Source organism: Sphaeramia orbicularis, chromosome 9, assembly GCF_902148855.1.
Source record: "Sphaeramia orbicularis chromosome 9, fSphaOr1.1, whole genome shotgun sequence".
Classification (NCBI taxonomy): domain Eukaryota; kingdom Metazoa; phylum Chordata; class Actinopteri; order Kurtiformes; family Apogonidae; genus Sphaeramia; species Sphaeramia orbicularis.
This window is the reverse complement of record NC_043965.1, coordinates 29,603,413-29,626,261: the sequence shown is the minus strand read 5'-3', so window position 1 is coordinate 29,626,261 and position 22,849 is coordinate 29,603,413. Positions and strand designations below refer to the sequence as shown.

Sequence of the window (22,849 nt, the reverse complement as noted above, 5' to 3'; positions counted from 1 at the left end):
TAAAATTTCATGAAAATCTGTTCATAACTTTTTGAGTTATCTTGCTAACAAACACACAAACATGCACGCACGCAAACACACAAAGCAAAGTGATCACAATACCTCCTGGCGGAGGTCACCAGACTTGCCAAAAGTCCACTAGAACCGCAGCACTGAAGTGTCTTTTCAGAATCAGTATTTTGCCATGGGATTCAACAGTGGTACACAGAGGCAAAGATGCAGTACTAATTTGTGCAGTGACAGCAGCCTCAATAGAGCAGAAGGTAATGCAGTGAGAAAACTTAAGATAGTATCACCCACAGCAAAATGCAACAAGTTCACATTCAGTTTATACAGTCAGTTGCCAAAAGTCTTTTTAGGAAAATCTAACAAATCTTTCACTGAACTGGAAACAGGCCAGACAGTCTGGTACAGTAAACTAAAGTGCTGTATCTTTTCTTTAACACTTTATTGTTCGATGCTACAATTGAATTGGCAACTACATGTAGATTACTAACATGAGGTCCTTCATATTTTCAACTGAAATTTATTTTTATTTCTTGATGCATTTGTAGAAGATTTATTTCTGACTTTGTCTTGTATGACATGTGTTCAGTTATGATACAATTGATCAAACAAATCACTATGTAAATAGTCATTTGCGTGTTAAAAGATGCTCTTTTTTAAAGTCACGTATGAAAGAAAACTGAAAAGTGAGATTACAGTGGCGTATGACTCCCTGATGGCAGCATTACGACATGTTGCCAGCTGGCTTTGACAGGGTGGCACCCAGACATGTCACAGTGCTGTCCTGAGTCTCTAACCCCAGCCCGCACACACACACAGACGCACAACACTCAACATAAAACTCACACACACATACACACACGATATCCCCTCGAGGCCATCATTCACCCGTCATTCTTCGATGCCTCGTAGACCAATCAGGCACTGTCTCATGAGACGCAGTGTCACACATTTAAGGATGCATGACAAAGTGCTCCTTGATTTCCCAGTGGCCGCTGTCTGGAGCCTGCTCACGCTTCTAAACATGCACATACATAGACACGCTGGCGTCCACATCAACGCCACCCTTTCATATGTGATAGAGGATACATGTCACAGGATATAACATCAGCAGTGAGTGAGATGCAGGGATCTTACATTTGCATTAGCTTGTAGTGTCATGGGTCCAATATCTCAACAACAGTAATACAGATGTTAAAGTGAGAGATAAGCAAGATCATCAACAAGCCTAACTAAACATTTGTATGATTATGTTTCAAAGTTTTAAAATAATCTTGTGTTCTGCAAATTTCTGTCACTGTACATCCCAGTTAAAGCGTAATGCTTCAAACAAGGCCAGCTGCTGGGCACTAAAAGCACACAGCACATAAGATGTGAGGCCATAACCACCCAGTCACCAGGCTATTTTAGACTCTTGCTCTTGCTCTTGGTTTGGCTTTAGACCTCAATTCATTCTGCAGCAGGGAAACATCTACAACCCACCAGCACGCCCCCACCGATGGAGAGAAGCCTTTCTTTGATGTTGACATTTTCAAACAAGAAAAAAGCTCTGTGGTTGACCTGTGTTCTCTTTCACTCCCCCTGAGTTTTTCTGCACGATTCTCTCACTGTCTCTTACTTTTTCCTCACACGTGTGTGTGTATATTGCATTGAACTAGGCTAAATAATGGGACCTGTGAGGTACTGTAGAATGGTTTCACTATTAGAATAGAGAGAGAAGAATTAGTAATAGCGGTAGTCTGTTCAAGTTGTACAGGCCTCAAAGTTGCCTCTGCATGACCCACAAAAACAGTGATTTTGTTCAAGGAAAAGGCATTTTAGACCCATTACTCAAACGATTGTGGTTGTGCACTCATATGAAACAAGGCAGAGAGGGTGGGGGTAAAGGCGAGAAAAGGTATAGCACCAAAGCTCAATTGCAAACATAGCTTTTATGCTGGATGAAAGCCGAACTTCAATTGGTGAGAGCTTTCAGGGTCCTGTGTATGGGTTGCATTGAAGAAAGGCATACAGTAATATTACAAAGCCATTTGTGCCACACTTTTGCACAATTACAGCCTTTTCTCTAAAAATACGTTGTTTATAATAGGTGACTGAGGCAACAATTGCACTGGAGTAGCTTTGAAGCTGGGAGCTCTGTAGAGAGCCCTGGCACAATGCACCAAACATGTGACAATGAAGAAGAGCATAATCTTCATAAACCAATAGTGAATCACCATTTAACCAGCAGTCTGACTAGTGCGTATATTCATAAATAATACCGTAGATACGCCGGTGTTCCTGTTTATAAATCTTTGTTTGCATGGATGACTATCTCAGGCTTTGACATCTTGAAATAAGAAGTAGAAAGTAGAAGTACCTCCTCCCAGCCACAGTAACTCTTTCAGCTCCGACCATTTAGCGTCTTCTTCAGAGACATCAGCCACAACAGCCTGATGTTCTGACACCAGCTGTTGCAAATTCACCAGTTTTTCTGAACCCTGCTATATTAAAATGCAATTGTTGGTGACACTAAGCTCGCACATATCCAAAAAACAACACTGTCTGAGGCTTACTTGAGATAAATCAGTCATAAATCAATTTACCATACCATATTCTGAGCTGGCTTTTCAACGTGTGTGTTTTGGTAATGGAGTAATCCTTTTTAATAGAAAATAAACACACCCACACTGTTCTTTTTTACTGAGTTTGATGGATTAGCTTTTCAGCTGAATTCCATGGATGACATCCTGGAGTGGAAATCCAGGTGTGGTGATCCTTTTTTTTTTTTTTTTTTTTTTTTTTTTTCTTTTCAGGGAACTGGAAATTGCAGAATGGGTGGGTGATAAGCCATCAAAATGATATGTGAGAGAGAGAGAAAAATAAAGATGGAGGGAAATAGTTTTGATGGTATATATTTTATTACATGTGTTGACTAGTTAGGGCATTTTATGTAATAATATTTACAGTGTTGGAATATTTAAGGTACACTGAAGACTTGTGTGGATCTTTTATACGCAATGTTTGATTTTAGTGATGTGACAGATATGCCTCAGACTGTGGCCATTGAGCAAATCATGATGTGTATTATATGAAGAAAAAGGAGCACAATTTGGGAAAAAAAAGAACGACAAAAACAAAATACTCACATATTGGGAATAAAGATGATCACAAGTACATGAGTCAAGTTAAGCTCCATATCCATGTGTGTAATAAGACAAATCTAGGTCCTTATGTACAGTGATATGGCACTGTGCCAGGAAATGCCTTCATATTCTCTCATATCTGTGCAGTGTAGTGAGTTTGTGCAGACACAGTCTTTCCACAGACATCTCAAAGATTTCCATAAGCCAATGTGTAAAATTGGGTGGAGTGGAAGACTTCCAGGTCAACAGAATAAGTTTCTTAGCGACCACCATTCCTAGGAGCTTAGCAAACTGCAAATCAAATGAAAGTTCAAAAGTTCCTGCAGATCTTCCAAAGATTGTCCGGTTTTGGTTTTGGCTTTGTGTGTCTGGAATAGAATTTTGAGAGCCATAAACCAAAAAAAGATGTGTTAGTGACCCTTCAGCAGAGTTACACTTCTGTTTTTGTTTTGGAGAAGCCAAAAAAAAAGTCACCACCTGGATTTAAGTAAGCAAAAAGAGAAAAAAGGCCATGATGAGTTCAGACTGACATCAGGGTGGGCACATCAGGGTGAGAGGATAGGCAGATGAAGTGATTACCCATCATGTCTTGTGCAGAATGTACAAACCTATGGGGAAGGTGTTAGGATCTGGTGTTGCATCAATTGATCAGGTCTAGGTTCAGCATCATTATGTGTCTCCAGTCAGCTGATGACCTGAATATACTGAATGACCAGTTTTTTCCATCAATTGATTTTTTTTCTTCCTTGATGGTGGGAATAATCTGATGACAATACCAGGCTGAAATTGTGAAAGAGTGGTTCAGGGAGCATGAGATGTCATTTTCACATATGGATTGACCACCACAGAGTCCAGACCTGAACCTCATTGAGAATCTTTGGGATATGATGGAGTCTTTACGCAGTGATCCATTTCTCCCATCATCAATACAAGATCTTGATAAAATCTTCATGCAACTCTAATATTTATTGTGACACTGGAAAAGCAATGCATGGCATAAACACTCTCAAATGCATCCTGTAATCAAACCAAAAGGAAGTCAAATGAAAAATTGTGTATGGGACTTCTTTTTTTGGCCAGGCAGTGCATATCCCCTGAATCAAACTATATTAAATGAGTCTGTAACACATGTTAACAGAAGAGCAATTATGGAATTTATGCAATTATGCAGGTTTTGGAGCCTTCAGGTGGTTTAGCTTGTTGTGTGTGATGTGCCCTGTTGATGATCATCAGTTTTGTCAAGTTGCCCTCCCCTAGCAGCAGGTTGGAAACAAAATCTGTCGTTCTTCCTCTCTCCTTGCCTTCTGGGATGCGAAACATTTTTGTGCTGCACATGGATCATCCCTCCAGATTTGAGAGCTTGGACCACATTCTCATATTTGCGTGTTGCAGCTCAGCAAATGAGGTTTTCACAGTGTGAATTCTATGCTCATGGTCAGCAGTTTGGTTTTCCATGAACAATCTTTTGCTGGGTGTTTGCTGTGTAGCTTGAAGATTCAATGAAGTTTGCTCAAACTAGTCGAACCGTTGTTAACAGCAGCAGGTTGTTTGACATTTTCTGCCAAATAAGTTGGAGCTCATCTTCTTCTTCAGCTGGTTTTCAGTCAGTCAATCAATCAATCAATTTATTAAAAAATTATTACAAACAGTCAAAATTGACAGTTTATTTACAAGATGCATTTTGTAATAGGACATCCCAGAAGCAGTCCTCAGTTTATAAATGGGGGCCCTTAAACATGTGATAAGAGACACAATTTACATTATAATCTTTAATAAATTAAAATGTACTAAATAACTGCAAACATATTTTAAAATATTCACCTATCTATCCAATGATGTGTCATTTCATTTCCTTTCCTGAGTCCTGTTGTAGTCAGCATATTCCAATATTCTCAGATAATTTAATAGTCAGACATGGGGCTTAGTTTACATGATTTGTATATCAGCCATGTGGGGTTTTGGGTCAGGCATTTTCTTGCTACGTTAAACATGGGTAACAGTAGTTTTGGCTCACTCCCTTTCCACCTTTCACATTTCAATGTCATTTTATAAAGTAAAAAGGAAGACGAATAGTAAAAATCCAAATCACATTAGGTGGGATCAGAGGTGAAACTGGAGCTTTTCAACAACAGACTGTTCTCACTGTTTTCATAGTAGAGTCTTATATTCAGAACTGTAGTTTTTAATGAGTAAGAATTGGCAAGAAAGCTTAGAAAAATATGTCTATGTTCTAGTTATCTCACTATCACCTCTTAAGCTTTTCTTTAACTAAATATCAGGTTCTAGTATATTTGCAAACTTGTAGTAGAAATACACTGTTAAATTGAACTCAGCAGTTGAGTTGCAAACTCCTCCACATTAGTACAAAATAGTTCGCATCTTATTCTTGTTACTCCCACCTAACAATCATCTCTTGCCAAATATCTATTTTATTTGATGGATAAAGGAGTAATGGTGCCATTGTTGCATTCTATCTATTAACCAAGGAGGTGAAAAGTTGAAATGGTTCAAACCAACTGTTTCCAGCAAGAGGATCCATCACCTTACAGTTATTTGTCTTTCATTCCCGTCATTTTTCCCTTTCTGCCTTTCTTCACCTTACCACATCCTTCCTTTCGTGGATCCACATTTGAGGGTTGGGTGGGGGTCAGGTGTAGCTCAGGTGCACTGCAGACAAAAGCAAAGAGAGTGTGAGTGAAGCTACTGTGACCACATCTATTTATCTCCAGCAGCCTGTGGATAAAACATGGGCTGTGGCCATTCAGCAAGTCCTGCTGTTTTCTTTAACCAATCACAAGGCGTGACGTTGGAAAAGTGAAAGTACCTGCAGCCATGTTCCAGCCGGTATCAGGCGTGACAGCTTGGCCTGTCAGCAAGTGACATCAGACACCTGGCTAGGAAACCAGCCAACCAAAACCAGGATCAGTTGCATGTTTTAGTGCATTCTGAATCAGCTATTTGTTGTTTTGTCTTTATTCTTTGGACCAGGGCCAGTAAAGAGAATAGGGATAGATGAATTGCGGTGGTGGATTCATCTCTTTGTGTGGCAGCTTCTGCATCCTGCAGCTGACTTACAATTCAGCTGCACACAGGCAGATGGGAACAGTCTTTCTTGAATTTCACTATATTACCAGGACACATAGTTAAATAGACACACAGTGAGACATGCACATGCATACACACATGTCATAAATGTGTGGGAGTCACACTGACTTACTTTCTTACTTTCACTCTCAGACACACATTCAGAGAGGAAACACACAGCAGAGCCACCTTTTCACAAGATCACTATCCTGACGATTTATAGGTCCTAATAGACATTCCTTGCAGTGCCCTGGATGAGATGTCAAAATTGATGGCATGCAGACTTTTATTACCTGGTATGGTGTGTGTAATTAGGTTAAATAGATGGGGTTGGACACGCATGGTAAAGGCTACATTTCTCACCCTGGCTGGATTTATTGGCCACGCTTCGCTCTCCGAGGTCTGCTCTAATGCGCTCATTTGCATGGGGGCACATGTAGCTGATGTGTGTGTTACTGTTACGTCAACTGCTAAGCACAATGACAGGGGCCGGCTTATGAATAGTTTGGTTCAGTGGTTGGCAACGGCCTGGGCCGCCAACTGCCTATTAGCTATGATATGAAAGCTGCCTGGCAAGTGTTAGATTGATACTTGACATGTCGAACAAAGCTCATTGTCATTGTAATTACTATACGTTGAGTCTTAATTTCATGGTCGTCCATATTGCCAGCATGATAGGGCTGTCTGTTACTTACATCTTCAGTAACAGCTGTCTATTCAGCCAGTGTATCCATCCGCCTTTCATATGTTCAACAGTCTCAGAAATAACGACTTCATAATGACTATAATCACTTCAGATGTAATTATAATGCATAGCCATTGGTACAATTAAAGAGTATTTTCTGAAGAAACATACCACTTTTTTCCCTCTCCAGATGTCCAATCAAGTGTAAATCACACATAAACTAATAGCAGAGGACTATATGTGTTATGACCTGTTCACTGAATAGACTTTAAAAGGAATCACTTTATACCAGTTACTCTGTCATTTGCTGGAGGGCCCATCCCATCTGTCTGTTAAGGACAAGCTGATAATGAAGTGTATTTGATGAAGTAAGTTGATAATGAGAGCTAGCCGGCCAGCAGTAATGACAGTGTAGGAGTGGAGACAGTGGCAGTAGCCTGCAGTGGTGGATGTTACTGTTCAGACTTTTCTGACCTTCACAGATTCCAGTTTCCCCTCCAATACCCATCATCAGATTGAATCATTGAGGAGGCGTGTGTGCCCATGCTTCTGCGATTGTAGGATTGTGTGTGTGCGTGCAATATGGCAGGATGATCTCATTCACCAAGGTCTCCCCCTCCTAGTTTGGGGGGGAACAAAAATAATCTTGCAAAGAGGGACGTCCGCATTCACACGCATTCATGCACACAACCCGCCTCTGACTCCAAGGCCAGGCAATTGGCTTGGAGCAGCTGAACCATGTTACACTACACACACACAAAAACACACATGCGGGCTCAGAGTCCCATTTCCTTGAACCTGGCTACTTGCCTGTGCATCAGGACGAGCTCTGTAAGCCCTCCACTGGGATGTGGGATGCATAGCGAAGCAATTTGTCTAATATCTCTTGCATCCTCTCCCTCTGTCTCTCTGTGTCTCTCTCTCTCTCTCTCTCTCTCTCTGTCCATACCTGTCTATATTCTCTTTCTATTTCATGCACATTTCATCTTTTATCCCCTAATGCTCTTTTACTCTTACTTTATTCACTTTCTTCTTAATGCTCAAATAGTGCATTTTCCCTCTCCTCCACCCTTCCTCACCCCCCATGAGACAGCATGGAGAGGTCTGTTGAAGACAGGGCCCATTGACAGGCTAGAGTGGCAGTAACTTATTGTCTATTGATGGAGTGTGACAAATCATGTGGGAACGCAGGGTTGCATGGCAGTAAGAGCCAGGGTGTCAAGTACGTGAATGTTCCTGTATGTGTGCTTGCATTTCAGAATATATATATATATATATATATATATATATATATATATATATGTGTGTGTGTGTGTGTGTGTGTGTGTATATGTGTGTGTGTGTCAGTGAATTTATGCCCGCATGTGTTGTGTGTCTCTCGTATCGGCGCATGTGTTTGTGCGTAACGCCTTAGTGTGGGGCAGGCGGGCATAGCCGGGACCCTTCACAGCTCATTTAGCCCAAATGGGGCCACCTGGGTGGTGAGGGAGCTCAGCAGGACGGCCCTGGCACTCTGGAGCCCCGCTGACAGCCCCCAAATATAGGGGCTCCGCCGGCCTATTAATCAACACAGCCACTCTGACAAATCACCACGACTATGACCTAATGAGAGGGGGAGAGAGGACTGAGGGAAAGGAAAGAGGTAGAGACATAATGGAAGAGGTGGAGGAAGCACAAAGAGTGTATGGATGGAGGTGTTGAGCCTGTAAGGATAGAGTTTAAGGAGTGACAGAGGAAGCAGAGGCTTAATGAAAAGGAAATGAAAGGAGTAGCCTGACATAGCGACTGGCAGTGTGGGCCATAGGGGTAAGCTATGAGGTAGTAACCAGAGAATGCTAACACAGTTGTCATCCGCAGCTGATCCTCAGCTCTACTCACAACAAACCAATTGATTTGTTATGAAAGCCCAAATCATGCACTCCAAAATGTAACAGAGTGGATTAGTAAGCGCCTGCACAGCCCCGCTATTTCTCCTTTGCTGGAAAATAAATTAGAGTATGAATGCTTTCTAGACACTTTTTTCAGATGCTTCAGAGCAAATTAGACTTGAGAAGACGTTTGAGTTTGAAAGCAAACAACATTGATGTATGTCTCCTTCTCTGGTTCCCACCCTGAGGTGAGCTAGCATCTAATCTCTCCACTACCAATCTGAGGTCCAAATCACATTAGCTGGGATCAGAGGTGAAACTGGAGCTTTTCAACAGCAGACTGTTCTCACTAATGAACCCCCATGGCCATCCACTGCATATTACAGCAACACTGAGTGAGGGGGAGAAACTTTTGCAATAATCATTATGTAATTGCACAATGCCAGGCTTTCCATTGCCCTGACATTTCCAAAGCTCGATAGCAATATCTTTATGCTTCTCTATAGGGAGTATGTTTGGAATGGCTTCACTGTATATGATTGATGGTTTTCTGAGGCTAAGCAATTTACTTTATTGTAATTATATAGTGTACTGTCCTTCTGAAGTTACACTACAATGTTAGTTTATGTGCAATGAATTTTGTTTGTCCTGAACAGTGATTGACTTGGATGACATTTGTTTTTTGTTCAAGTGACCCTAGGGTAAAGTCAGTCACTCACAAGAATACAACCATTTCTTATCTTGCTTACCAAAAGCCAACTCAACAACCAACATTTTCCAAATTCACTGTTTCTTTCATTCCACAATCTGAATCTAAAACTGTCACAACAGTAGTTTTCTGTGGTCAATTAATATGCAGTGTTCCACTCAACATTAGAGTGAATATTCAAAAGCACCACTTTCCTATTGACTTAAATCTGTCTGCTTGCTGTCCAGCCATGGGATCTATGTGATATACTAAGCCCTGGCCTGTCTGGACCATCGACTAGTCCAGGATGGAAGGCCCATAGAGAGGATGCACAACTGCATGCTCCTCCCATCCGTTATAGTAACGCAACAACAACCACTGCTCCAAAGTCTGTGGAACAAAATCACATACACACCTTTTTAGGTATGCACACACCATCTGCTACCAATTCGCGCTGACTGAAGCTCATTGATGGAGGTGTTACAGACTCTGTGTGTGTCTATGTGTGTGTATGGATCCATCACCAAAGGATCCATCACCAACCATGAAAAGCATTTATTTGCCCAAGGTGATGAAAGTAAGATACTTCCTCTAACAAACAGAGCATATTTGAACAGTTTTGTGTTTTTTGTACAAAATTAATAGGGCCAGTTGTCACCCCAATGTGTGCTGCTTTCAGATCAGTCAGAACATTTACTTGATTTCTTAATCAGTGGTTTGTAGAAATAGATAGTGTTTTCAGATGTACGCAGTTTTCTTTATTTGTTGTGTTTAGTTGAATTTTACAGTGCTAATGAATCAAATTATAATGATAAAACCTGTTTTTCAAACCAGTAGACTTGTGGGCAATTACTGTACCAACCCTATCAACAGCGGCAGATATGTCATGCACCATGAATGCAAAGTAAAACAAATTGTGAATAGAATACTGTAAATTCATATTTGTCAGTGCAATGTTGCATTGATTTTAATTAGGGCTGTCAAAATTAACACGTTAATGCAGATTAACCCACCATCATCATTAATCTGATTAAAACTTTTAATGCAATTAACCCATCTGCAGTGCAGAATGACTCTGAACATCTCTGCTAACGCATTTCAAGCAGTTTGTCCAGTTACCGTCACACATGCGCAAATGGGCAGTTGATCCAGTTGTGACAGGCAGCAGAACCAACCCATAAAGATGGAAGACACTAAACAGCACGTTGGCCCTCTGGATGGAAATATGAGGACAAAAAAAAAACCAAGACGGAACAGTCCACCGACATTAAGTATTATACACACTCTGCAGGAAGGAGTTTTCTTTTCACCGAAACACTTCCGTCTTAAAATACCACATTAACACGAAGCATACATTAGTCTGGGATTCTGCTAGCACTTCGGCTAATGCATTGCCCAGCTTGCGACAAACCCGTTAAGTGCATATATATTCCCTTCTTTCTTGAGTCTGTTTGCTCATGCAAGATGAAATGCGATTAATATAGATTAAAAATGAATGATAATTAATTGTGATTAATCAAAATTAATCCACAACAACCCTGTGATTAATCTGATTAAAAATTTTAATCATTTGACAGCACTAATTTAAATCAGTTTCTTTTCTATTGTTCTCTTTATTATTATATTTTATTTATTACATATTTTTAATCTTTGCTACACTGTCCTTACTGTCATTTTAATATCATGGCACATTCTCACAAAGGTGTAGGCAAGGTCACCTGGGACATAATACCAGTTTTCTAACCATTTCTCTTAAAAGAGGAAAAATGACTGACTTAATCTGACATTTAGTGTTGATGATGACAGCCTCTGCTAGTAAAGTAGCAATATATTGCCCCTCACCTCAGTTTATGAACTGAGCATTACAAGTACATTAATGTCACTAATGTGCTTAAGTCTTTTGGCACATTAGTGCGGCAAAGGCATAAAAATGTGAGCCTGTCTAAGACATATGCAAAGCAGACTAAACTTCCTTCCAATCACCGGGATTAAGATTAAAAAACATGATGTGCTTGTTGTACTAATTCATGTGTGTGTAATCCAAATGAATGATGATCTTACGTTGCTTATCATAGAATTTAACAATAATTGTATTTTGTTTGTATGGATGTAATAGTGTCAGAAGGATGTGTGAGAGAATGCATGCATGTATGCTCTCCTAAATTGACAATAGACCTTTGTGGCATCAAATCCCTACAAGGTGAGGCACAACTTAAAATGTCCTTTCATCGCGTTCTTATCGCTTTCACACTGCTGTTGGCAGCAAGAAAGAGAAAGAAAAAGTGAGAGAGGGAGCATTATAATTTTATTATAAGGACAGAGGGGGTAAAATAGAGCACACGTGATAAAGATCTGGAGATTAGGATGGAGCAGAACAATAAATTATGCAAAGTGTTTGAAAACACATACAGCTATAATTAAGTGGCATTTGATTTTAAATGAGGTGACAGCAAGGATTTATTTATCTCCTTAACCCCCTAAAACTGCCATTAGCATGGTAGAAAATGAACTGTTTGAAATGGTAAGAGAACAACGCCCTGATCTGATACACAATAACAGACTACCCTCAGCCAAAGACTGATGCACTCACATGGGCTCACACATACACACACAAAGGTGAGATCAATGTCTACATGGACTAATCAGTTCATTGCAGGCCCAGCAAAACCACAGGAGCCCCTTGCTAATAATGTCATTATGAATAGAGCCTAAGCGCTGCTGTGTTTACAGTAGGACCTTTACCAAATAACGGCTGTAATTGACAAATCAGCCAACTAACACCAACTGTAATTTCATGACACTGTTCATCCATGAATTTTAACTCAAAGGGTCTTAAAAGGCAATGTTTTAAGCCACAAATTGATGATTTGAATAGGTTATTGTTTTTTTTACATCATCAATAATACTGTAATAGTAACCAGCATGATTCCAGTCTCTACAAAAGCCACATTTTAGTGCATTTATTACTACATAAAAACTGCAGTTCATGGACGTGATTTTATCATGCATGAAACAGATTCTTACATGTTGCACCCAACATTATTGCTGCTAAAGTTATCCTTCGTGTGGTATTTGACACTTGACAGGGAGACAGTAACACTTGATATCTCTGTGCTCTTCAACTCCATCACTTTCCATGAAATCAAGTTAGTATCTAACTTACTCAACTAAGCTACTACATATTCCAGAGAAAAATAGAATATGCTGAAATATGCAATTTATTCATAGTGGCTATGGAAATGATATGTGGGATGGTTTGAATAAAAGTTTTGCCGGATCAGTGTCTGAGAGCGGGGCCTTTGTCTGAGAGTAAGTTGCAGTTTCTCAACCCTCAGTGCTCCTTAGTAGATTTCACAGTTTATATATGCACAAATGGCAAAGAGAAAGCGCTGAATAAATAATGGGTTATTTCCTTGTAGCACATTGAGGTGAAATCACAAGGAACATCCTTTTTTTCCTCTATATGCTGCTCAGTGTGAAGATTGAATAAATGGTTGTTCTCTGTGTTTGTGCTGGTGTCTCTGTGTGTGTGAGGAGGGCAAAATATAAAAGCTACTCACTGTTTATCTGAACCATTTTTGTTCATTAATTCATAGATGATATTTTATGCATTTGGTGGCAAGTTTTAAAGGAATAAACTCACATGCAGACCCAAAACAGATGGTAGGTTTGATTATTCTTTAAGAAAGTTGGGGGCTGCTAAAGCTTCAGGTGCGCGAGATGAAGGAAACAGATGAGTTTCGGCTGGAGACATGATAGTAGGCTGCAGGAGAAGTCATCGGATAAAAGAGAAGTTTGCCAGTTTTCAGGAATAGGTGCACCAAGGCTGAGCATTATCCCAAAGCTTGCATATAAACAGTAAAAAAATTAGATCATGAATCAAGTTTAATTCATCTCTGAGTTTATTTCACAAACAGGTAAAATACAAATGCATATGTGTATAAAGGAGGTTTGTAAAATAGACATCAAAATATGTTTGAAATAGAGTTTGAAATAGAGTTTGGAAATAGGGCCCTGCTTACTTTAACTTTTTATTGGGCTCTCATTGAAATACTCAACCTAAATCAATTAAATTTAAAATTAAATAAATTTTAGCTTTAGTGAGTTTTTGGAGGACATCGTACTTTTGTGAATTTTTTCAATTTATTTTCTCATGTAGAAATTCAAGGTCAATGAAGTTGCCATATTTAGTTCCTGTCTGTAATGTGGAAAAAAATACAAATAAATAAATAAATTCAAGAAGACTTAACAGATAATCTGAAAGGAACATGTATTTTAGAACATTAGAACCTCACTTTTAACATTACAACATCGTAAGTGCATACATTACAGCATAAGCTGATCCAGACACCTGTAAACATCCACATTATCCCTTTGAACATCATTCCTTACATTAGTACCATTACTTCATGGTGCCTAACAAAGCAGGTACACTCACTGTTTATGCAGAGGTGGACCTTACAGACCTTGTAGACCACATTAGACCTGAGATTGTTGACTCACTATCCTCACTGGAACTGTTGCTGTCACTGTCTTATAATGTGAGCAGAAATTATCAAAAATAGTCACTTGCCTGATAAAGGGTTAAGATCATTAAGACAAACTTCACAAATTATTTAGACTTAGTAGAGACACCACCAGAAACAGAAGATACTTTCATTCCATTTATAAACTAGGGTTTGGCTTGGGGTGTAGAGCGTGTAGTAGTTTGTATGGCTGCAGTTTTTAAAACTTTTCTATGACACACTAGTAGCTATTAATGTATTTCTGGATTTAATCATATAGTGTTTATTTTTGTCCAATTAAAAAAAGAACATTCCCCTCCATTTTCCCCTTTTCTTTCTATCTTCTACCTGACTACTTTATCTATTTCTCTCCATTTTTGTCCTCCACTCTCTTTGGCTCATGGGGGAAGACAGATTGCTCTGCTGAAATTTTTGATCCCAGAGACCTGCAGGCACACTGGAGCAGTTAACAGGTACCTGCCTCACTGCCGACCTGCCAGGCTGAATGACTGACTTATTGACTGCCCAACTGGCTTAGCCTCCCCTCGTTACTGCAGCCCCATACAAAAAGAAGATGATGGGAGGGGGAAGATAGTGGTTATGAGAGGCATGTGGGGTAGATAAAAGAGGGTTGTCATGTGCAGATTTACATGCATCAGTTCTCGACAGTATCAAAGCTATTCACTCCTGTCAACACCACTGTGTAACATGTAAACACAGGAATGCAAATCAGATAGAATACAAGGACTAGGACTCATTTGTTGTTGCATTTTAGTTTCTTTTTGGGAATAATTGTTGTGCACTCTGTGGTGGAAGTTTGAGAGGTGGTGTCGCCGTCGTCAGGTATAAACAGGACACGGCTGAAAGGTGCCAAGGTGGTTGGCTTCCTTAACGAAGAACCTTTCCTGTAATGATTTCCAGTAGCTCAAGTGAGAGAGGTCACGCACACACATACACACACACACACACTGAAGCATAAGCACAGGCATGCTTGCATTTCTCAGTGTCACAACCTCCTCTTGGGTGCTGTTTCAGTGAAAGGTGCCAGCCTGCTCAGCCAAGCTCCTAACAAGAGCCAAACAGTCAAGAGACTGAGGAGGAAGAAAAGAAAGGTGAAGTAAGGTGGGGAAAAGGGTGGGTGAAGAGTGAAGATAAGAGGAACAGAGAGCTGTCAACCTCCTGGGACATATGCAGAGCTCAGTGTCTATGTGGAGCAGTCACCTACTGCGTTGCACTGACCACCAGACTTCATACTTCAGCCGTAACGACTTGGCAGGTGTTTGGTTATTTGCTGTTGTCCTTATTTTTACCACATGTAATAATACATTCGCAAACTGCAGGGATTCTAAATTGGACCCAACCTTGTCAAACATAACCAAGTGTACTCACCCTTTCCTCTACGAGCGAGATTTGATAGATCTTACCCACAGAAGCATAGTGAGCCTATTTGAGGAGTGTACCAAACTGTGTCCAATAGACTAGTACTCACAGTCACACTGTGGTGGACAAGCAACCTAATGATGTCTGAAATACCGGCACAACAGCTATGATATGCTGTGATAATTGCTACCCTCCTGTCCACAGAACAAATAAACGTGGAATCGGTAGGCAAACACATTAATATGGAAATGTCTACATTAATTTAGAGCATAGTCTAAATTATTCAGTAATTAAGCCACTGCAAATTTACACAAACTTCCCCCTGGTTGACTGGAGAGAATAGTGAGGAGCTCGAAACAGCCAGGCAGAGGGATTTGAAATATGTAGTCACATGATGTGAATACATACCCATATTCCTCTAAATAAAAGGAGTGGTATCTTGCACAAAGGCTAATTTGGACTACAAAATAGAAACAGTAATGCAATCTTAACGAGGAATTACATTTTTTGAGATGGGAAATATATTGGTGAAGACTTTACCTACATGGACATGTATTGTAGAAACTACACCATCTGTCTGTCAGTGTGTTCATCACTGCTAGCATTACACGTCTCTTTTATAAAAACAGGACCAAAAATGGAAGCTATATTGCACTATCCATCTATATATCTGTCTATATTGACTCCTCACTTGTATGGGTATTAGGATTTGAATATTCATTAAAAAATATTTATTTGAGGGTATTTTTTACATGCAGACATGTAACACACACTGAAATTCACCCTCTCTGCATTTAGCATCACTAGTTGAAACATATTACACACTGCAGACTAGGAGCAGTGGGCTGCCATTTCAGGCACAAGTAGGGGGTCTGGGGAATTGGGCCGGGGACCCTTTGGTCACAAGCTGATGCGCCAGCCTTCTAGGCCATGGCTGCCTCCATGCATATATATATATATATATATATATATATATATATATATATATATATATATATATATATATATATATATATATATATATATATATATATATATATAAGCCTGATCTGTATTGATCATTATTGATCATTCCTGGGATTTTGATTTTAAAAACCATCACGTGTTTTTTGTTTTTTTGTTTGTACGTGCCTCGGTCAAACACTTGTTTATTTTTGTGTATGCATGTGTATTTGTGTGTGTGCCTGCAAAATCCTGACCCCGGCTCTTCGTGCTCAAGCACGTACAAGTGTGTCAGCTTGTGTAACTGTGGATGTCCTTTCAAAGAGCCTTCACAGATCTGTCCGTGGCCCTTTGATCAGGCGATCCATGGCTGGCTCGCTCTCAGCGGCCCTCAAGATTGAAGAGTTCGTGCTGGGTGGGAGACTGGGCTGGTTTGACGTGGATGAGACTGACTCTGACCCTCACAGTCACTCACACACCCACAAACATGCAAGCATCAACAGAGACATTGAAATTTAGAGATTAGGCTAGCTGTAGGTGAAGTGGAAGAGTGGATCCTTGATCAATTGTAATATATCACAAGATCAAGGTGAACTGTCTATGATATTTATTTGACTAACATGAGTAGATAAGTCTGAAACTTCTTTAACCCATAAAGATCCAGTGCTACTTCAGTGGTAGTTCCCAAATTGTTTTTTTCTCTATATGTTACATTTCTTAAGTTATTTGTCACCATTTATTATGAATTATTCCTAAGTATTTTGCTTTTTTCCAGTGAAAATCAGGTATTTTCCAATATTTAATGTACTGATCATATAGACATTCATAAAAGCTCAGATTAAACTTGAGGGTTATTATACCAAAAAAAAAAGACAAAACTGAAGAAAAAGTTACTTTCAGTAAAATATATCATTAAATGAACATAAAACAAGTTTTACTGGTGAATTAATATTATAGAAGATGATGGTGTTTTCACGGTACAGAGCGTCTGAACATCCAAACGGGTCATATCTGATGACCATGAAAAGATGATGAACTGTTTTTTATACCAATTATTTACATGTATTGATAGGATTATTGGATTTACAGGTTTTACATGTTTTAGATCAGTAGATGGTTTGGTTGCTGGTGGATGTTTGGGTCTTTATGGGTTAAGCACTAGTTTGAGTTACGTCAGAATGGGTTAGAGTAAAGGTTAGCGGGTGCAATCCTCATATCGTGTTGTGTGTATATTTGTTTGTGTTTGTGTGCTGAACTCAGTAGTGCTACAACAAAGCCACCCATTCATGTTTACTTTGATAGAGATTTGCTCTGATATTGCATATTTTTATCCTTGTTGATTTAGCATGTGTCTTGTAGTTTTTGAGCGGACATCAGTCTGGATTGAGATTGATCTCAGGTAGGGTCTAATACTGAGTGGCATCACCGCACCATGCAGACATACTGTAGACGTGACACTGAGTTGATCTGACAATAGAATGGATCAGTGTAGCGGCTACTAAGTCAGAAGGTAGAGCATAATCCCTTCTGTCAAGTCTCTGTCTCGTCAATATTCAAATCCAGCTGGCTGTCCAATGGCTGTCAGTTACAATCTCCCTCTGGCTCATGGCCTAGCAGAGGCACATATCTAAATTGAATTGGATGTTTGCTTCTCAATGGAAATTGAGTCGAAGAGATGACCCTCTGCCCTGTATTGTGAACTTGTCAGTTACCCCAAGTGAACTGGATTCCAATATAAAATGTCCATTCCAAACTTAGAATTTAGATTTTGTTTCTTTATTTTATGTGCTTTGGATTGAGATCAAATTTGTCCAGTTTCACGTTTGGAGAATCCAAATTGTGACTTTTTTTTGTTGGGCAAATGAATTGCTTCTATTAAAAACTAATGACAAGTCATGAACAAAAACCTCAAACACGTTGTCACCTCTATGGAGTCCTCTATTCTCTCCTTGAATGATTTTCCATCATGCACTCTGATTTTCAAACACAAGACTGCACAAAGGCAATACTTGTTGGAACTGCAAAATCAAAAGCTTATAGTACAAGATATAGTACGAACTTCAACACATGTGAGTTCATTATATTAATTTCTTGGAGATTTTCCCATAAGATTACCTAACCCTAGTCTTTACTGTTAAATTTACTCATTTACATTGAATCCAGCATTTGGTGCCCACACTTTAGCCTACTGGTGTTGAGACCCTACTCTTATACCCACGTAGCCCCTCTCACACACACACACACACACACACACACACAACCTCACTAACCTCACCTTCAGCCGTCATATTCTGGTTTAATAGTCATGGTTAGAAGGTCATCTTTTATCAGTGACTTCAGTACTCACTTGCTGCTGCTCTGGGTGAGACCGAGTGTGTTAGCGAGGGCACTGCTGTCTGTTGCATCTCTACTTTGTGATGTGATTCGTTGATAGGAGCCTCTTCAACACACAAATCTTGTCAAATTCAGTTTCTGCAGAAATCCCTAGTTCTAGCCCCAAATGAGACAACTGATGACATGACAACCAGCCGATATTACATCCATTCACTAAAAGTAACTTGACTTTTAAGTTCCAAAAATGAAAGTGGTTCTCACAATGGTGGAAATGACACTTGGAGAAGAAGACTCCACAATATTCTCTCTCACTCCTTTGCAATCTCTGTTGTTCAGTCCCTCGCTTCCTACTTCTCTGACACATGTCGCCCTGGCATGCATGGAAAGGCCTGACCTTTGGAAAGTTTAGCACTTTAAATATTTAGGCTTGGGTTATGATGGATCCTCCAGGCCCTGCGGCAATGTGCGAAGCCTCTGATTAGGGCTGCTGTCAGAGTCATTTAGCTGAGTGTCTGGCTGTCGGTGGCGCTCTCTGTTTGACAGGCGAGCCTTTTAAACAAACAGCGGTCCCAGTGGCAGAGCAGGCAGGGCACCCAGCGCAGCACAAACACCCAACATTCTGAGAGAAACCACTCAGCCCACTGACAGCTGCAGAGGAAACCACTGGCCACTGTCTCTCTGTCTCTCCTGATCTTTCAAGCACTTTGTCTCTGCTCACTCACTCCTTCACACACTCTACACTTGGACTGCTCTCTTTTATTTTATTGTCACTATTTCTTTTTTTTTTTTCCTTTTCTTTTTTCCCTGTGTTTTGTATTTTGAGTGAGATTTAGTAAGTTAATCGCAGAATGATATCTGAGCAAGGCTTATGCTCTTAATTTGTTGAACATCACTACTCATTATCAGCTGAAAATCAGCACCGATGCACTCTGTCTTGTGTCGGCGGCGTCCCCTTGATTAGGGCAGCTTACATTGATGTACACGTTGAAATACATCTGAGCCAGCCTTTTCATCTCACTCTGAGACAATCTCCCGTGGCATCAATCCTGTAAATATATGAGTCTTAATATGTGTGTCCTATTCTGTATTCAGAGGAAGAGCCAAGTCAGCAGCTCCAGTATTAATGCATGAGAAATGAGCAGAGCCCATAAGAATTAAAGGGTAAGACTCCCCTTATTAAGATGTAAATTCTGGGGGAAAACTTGCAGAAATGAGGATACAGTGAAGTTATTGTCAACTTTAGCCTACTTATGCATTTCTAAGAGGCATTGTTGTGTTGTAGATGTTGAAATTAGATACACACAGAAACCCACCTTGTGTATTTTTCGGATCATTTTCTGCACAAGATCAACCAATCTCAACAAATATGCAACGCATACTTTACGGAACAATTTACACTTTTGGCAACATTATCTAGTGACAGTATACATGGCAACTATTGTGGTAATTCAATCTCTGTCTCTGTGTACGTTCCTTTTTTCCGCTCTCCCTCTACATCTAGCTCTCTCTCATTTCAGATTTGCACTTAACACCTTCCTGGGGAAAGGCTTCTCATTCATCAACGGTGTTTGTCCCAGTGACAAGTAGGGCGCCTCCTGCATATCAATATCAGCTAAGACAATGCTGAGCCTGTAACCTTCAGCTAAATGTCATTCTGCTTAATCCTATTTGAAAATTAAACATTGAAAAACCTTTAGCGTACCTTCCTGTCTTCCTTCCTCTCTCCCTCCCTCCCTCTTTTATTGGCCGCCATTCCTCCAGCTTTCTCTCTCACTCGGTTGTCTTTTTTTTTTTTTTTCTTCTTTTTTTTTCTTTTTTTTTTTTTTTGCACTGTGTGACATTTGTATTGTTTTGTTGTTTGTATGCCATTATGGTTATTTAGTCAACCTGAGTTTAATTTTATGTCACTGAACAAAATCATACAAGAAGAGTTTGCCTGCCCCCTGCTTGAATAACCATCAACATTCCTCCAGTCATCAGAGGTGTCTTAACTACTACTCCTTTCTTTTTTCCTGTGCATGAGACTTACTTCGCTGAATGTGAGGCATTCAGATTTACATAGAGCAACAGCAAAGTTATATGTGTTGAGAGATTGCTGTCACATGAAACAATACCTCTACTTCAAATGTGCATATTTTTAAAAAACAGATCTTCCCCTCAGAGACATTAATTACCACATAGCAGAATCAGCAACGGAAGATGTCTGATTTGTCCAGATACACTCTATAACTGAAACTGAAACTCTATCTCAGCACTGAGACGCCTGTTTCTTGCATGAAATCCTTGCATAATGTAGTCAGTGTTCCCCTCCTTTTCCCTCCTTCACACACATGTACATCTCACACACATGCACACAGAGCGCAAGTATATGGTATATGTTTGAAGACACAGTGAGGAATTGGACGGGAGGGAGGGCGGGATAAAAGGAGACGCAGAGATTGCAATGAAAATGCAATCATTTGCAGTCAAACAGATATAATTCTCCTTTGGAGAGAAAGTGATGCAGTAGCTCAAAGACAGCCTTCATCCAGCTCTCCATATGGATTTGATTGACCATAGTCACTTGTCAAGGGATTTCATTGAAATTCTGAGAGTGAATTACAACGTGACTACCCTTGATGTCTTCATATTGAAACCCTTCGTTTGCTCCATGAAAATGTGATGGACAGACATATTGTAGAAGTCCTTAAAGAAAACAGAGGTAACCAGACATGAGGAGCATATTCCTTAAAAATTAGTCACCCACAGTATCAGTTTCTACAGATGTTAAACCACTGTAAGAATTACTGTAGAGTGACAGAGAGAAAAACACAAACAGACAGTCTGACAAAAAGGCAAAACAACATCCCCTGAGTCTTCATTCAGTGTTTGGATGCCTGCGAGTTTGTAAGTGTGTGTATCTCTGTGTGTTGGAGAGTGTATCACAGTAGAATGCTGCGAAGCTGACCTGCACAGCATGAAAGACGAAAGAGGTGATAAATCCTATATGAGGACTTAAAGAGTAAAAGACTAGTAGAGAGCAACTGTTTTTTGTCTGGAAGAGAATATATTTGGAGGTTCTCCACACTCCAAGCCACACTGAGCTGTGTAAAGTGGGAACTGTTTTTTGTGGGTGAAGTACAGATAATGGGCAGGTACAGAAACATACTGTACCTTTACTGATATACTGATGCACTTTTTGAGTAAACAATCCAACAGTTATCTGAGCCTGATCGATAACCCATGTTGATATTAATTCCTTAACCCATTGTTTATGCTCTCTGTGTTTTCCAGGTGGGAGATGCAGGAAGATGCAGAGTTGGAAGACACTGAGAAAACTATGGTAGAAGAACTTCAGAAAGCATATTTTGTTTGCAACTGCAGCACGGGACTACAGGACCCTCCTGAAGCTGATGAGAGACTGGCAGAGGAGACCCAGGGGGAAACACAACCATCCGATAAAAGCGCTGCCCAATAACAGTCCATGCAGCTTGAATTTTTATTATGTTGTAAATGTTTGCTTGTAATACAAACTTGCAGCTCTCGAGATAGTAAACTGTGCGTATGCATGTGTGCAGATGTGCAAGTGTAATTTGGTTTGTGCGTGTACTGTACGCTGTGAGTTTGCATTTGCGCGTGCACAAAAACATGAGTGAGAGAGAGGAGAAGAAACTGTGGCACAACAAAAAGAATGAGGGAGACGGCGCCTCCCTCTTTGTGCACATGCCTCAGACAAACTCTGTGCTTTCTATGCTGCATCAGACACATTTCATCTTTTTGGAGCACATCTCCAGAAATCAGTTCTGGGAAATGGAAAGCCCGGATTTGTTTGCCTGGGACAAGATGGGACTGTGTGATCATTGTAGGTAGTTGAAGTTTTGTGAGTGTAAAGACAATGGTGTCAGCACACTTTCTCCTGGTTCCTGAAAGCAAACATCAAATATTATGGTTGGAAAGGAAAATGATGTATGTTTTGATTACAATGTGTCCCAAAAATCGGCCCCACTATGTGATATCAGTCAGTGTTTTATGCAAACTGAGAAAACGTTTATTTTACTTGTAACAGGATTATTCAGTATATTTTTCAAGTTTGTCCATATTTTGTTATTTATGAGATGTAGATGGTTTTAGAATTTGACATGAAAATAAAAAGATATTCCTACTTTTACAATCAACATGTGTCTCCTGCGTGTGATCAGTTTGTGTGAGTCAATTATTTATGATGGCGTGTGATGTTAATATTTCATTTGTTG

General features: G+C 39.9%; 1 protein-coding gene across 2 annotated transcripts in view; it reads left to right on the top strand.

The window, feature by feature from the left end:
* Nucleotides 1–22,771, top strand: part of kiaa0825 (KIAA0825 ortholog) — a 117,843-nt gene extending 95,072 nt beyond the window's left edge. The window contains exon 23 of one of the 2 annotated variants that reach the window (XM_030144033.1): nt 21,891–22,771. In XM_030144033.1, the coding sequence (XP_029999893.1) occupies nt 21,891–22,074 (184 nt within the window). In that variant the 3' untranslated portion in view covers nt 22,075–22,771. Of the gene's footprint in view, nt 1–20,134; nt 20,277–21,890 lie in introns of those variants that run through there. The other variant, XM_030144036.1, reaches the window with a different exon arrangement.
* Nucleotides 22,772–22,849: the final 78 nt, after the last annotated feature.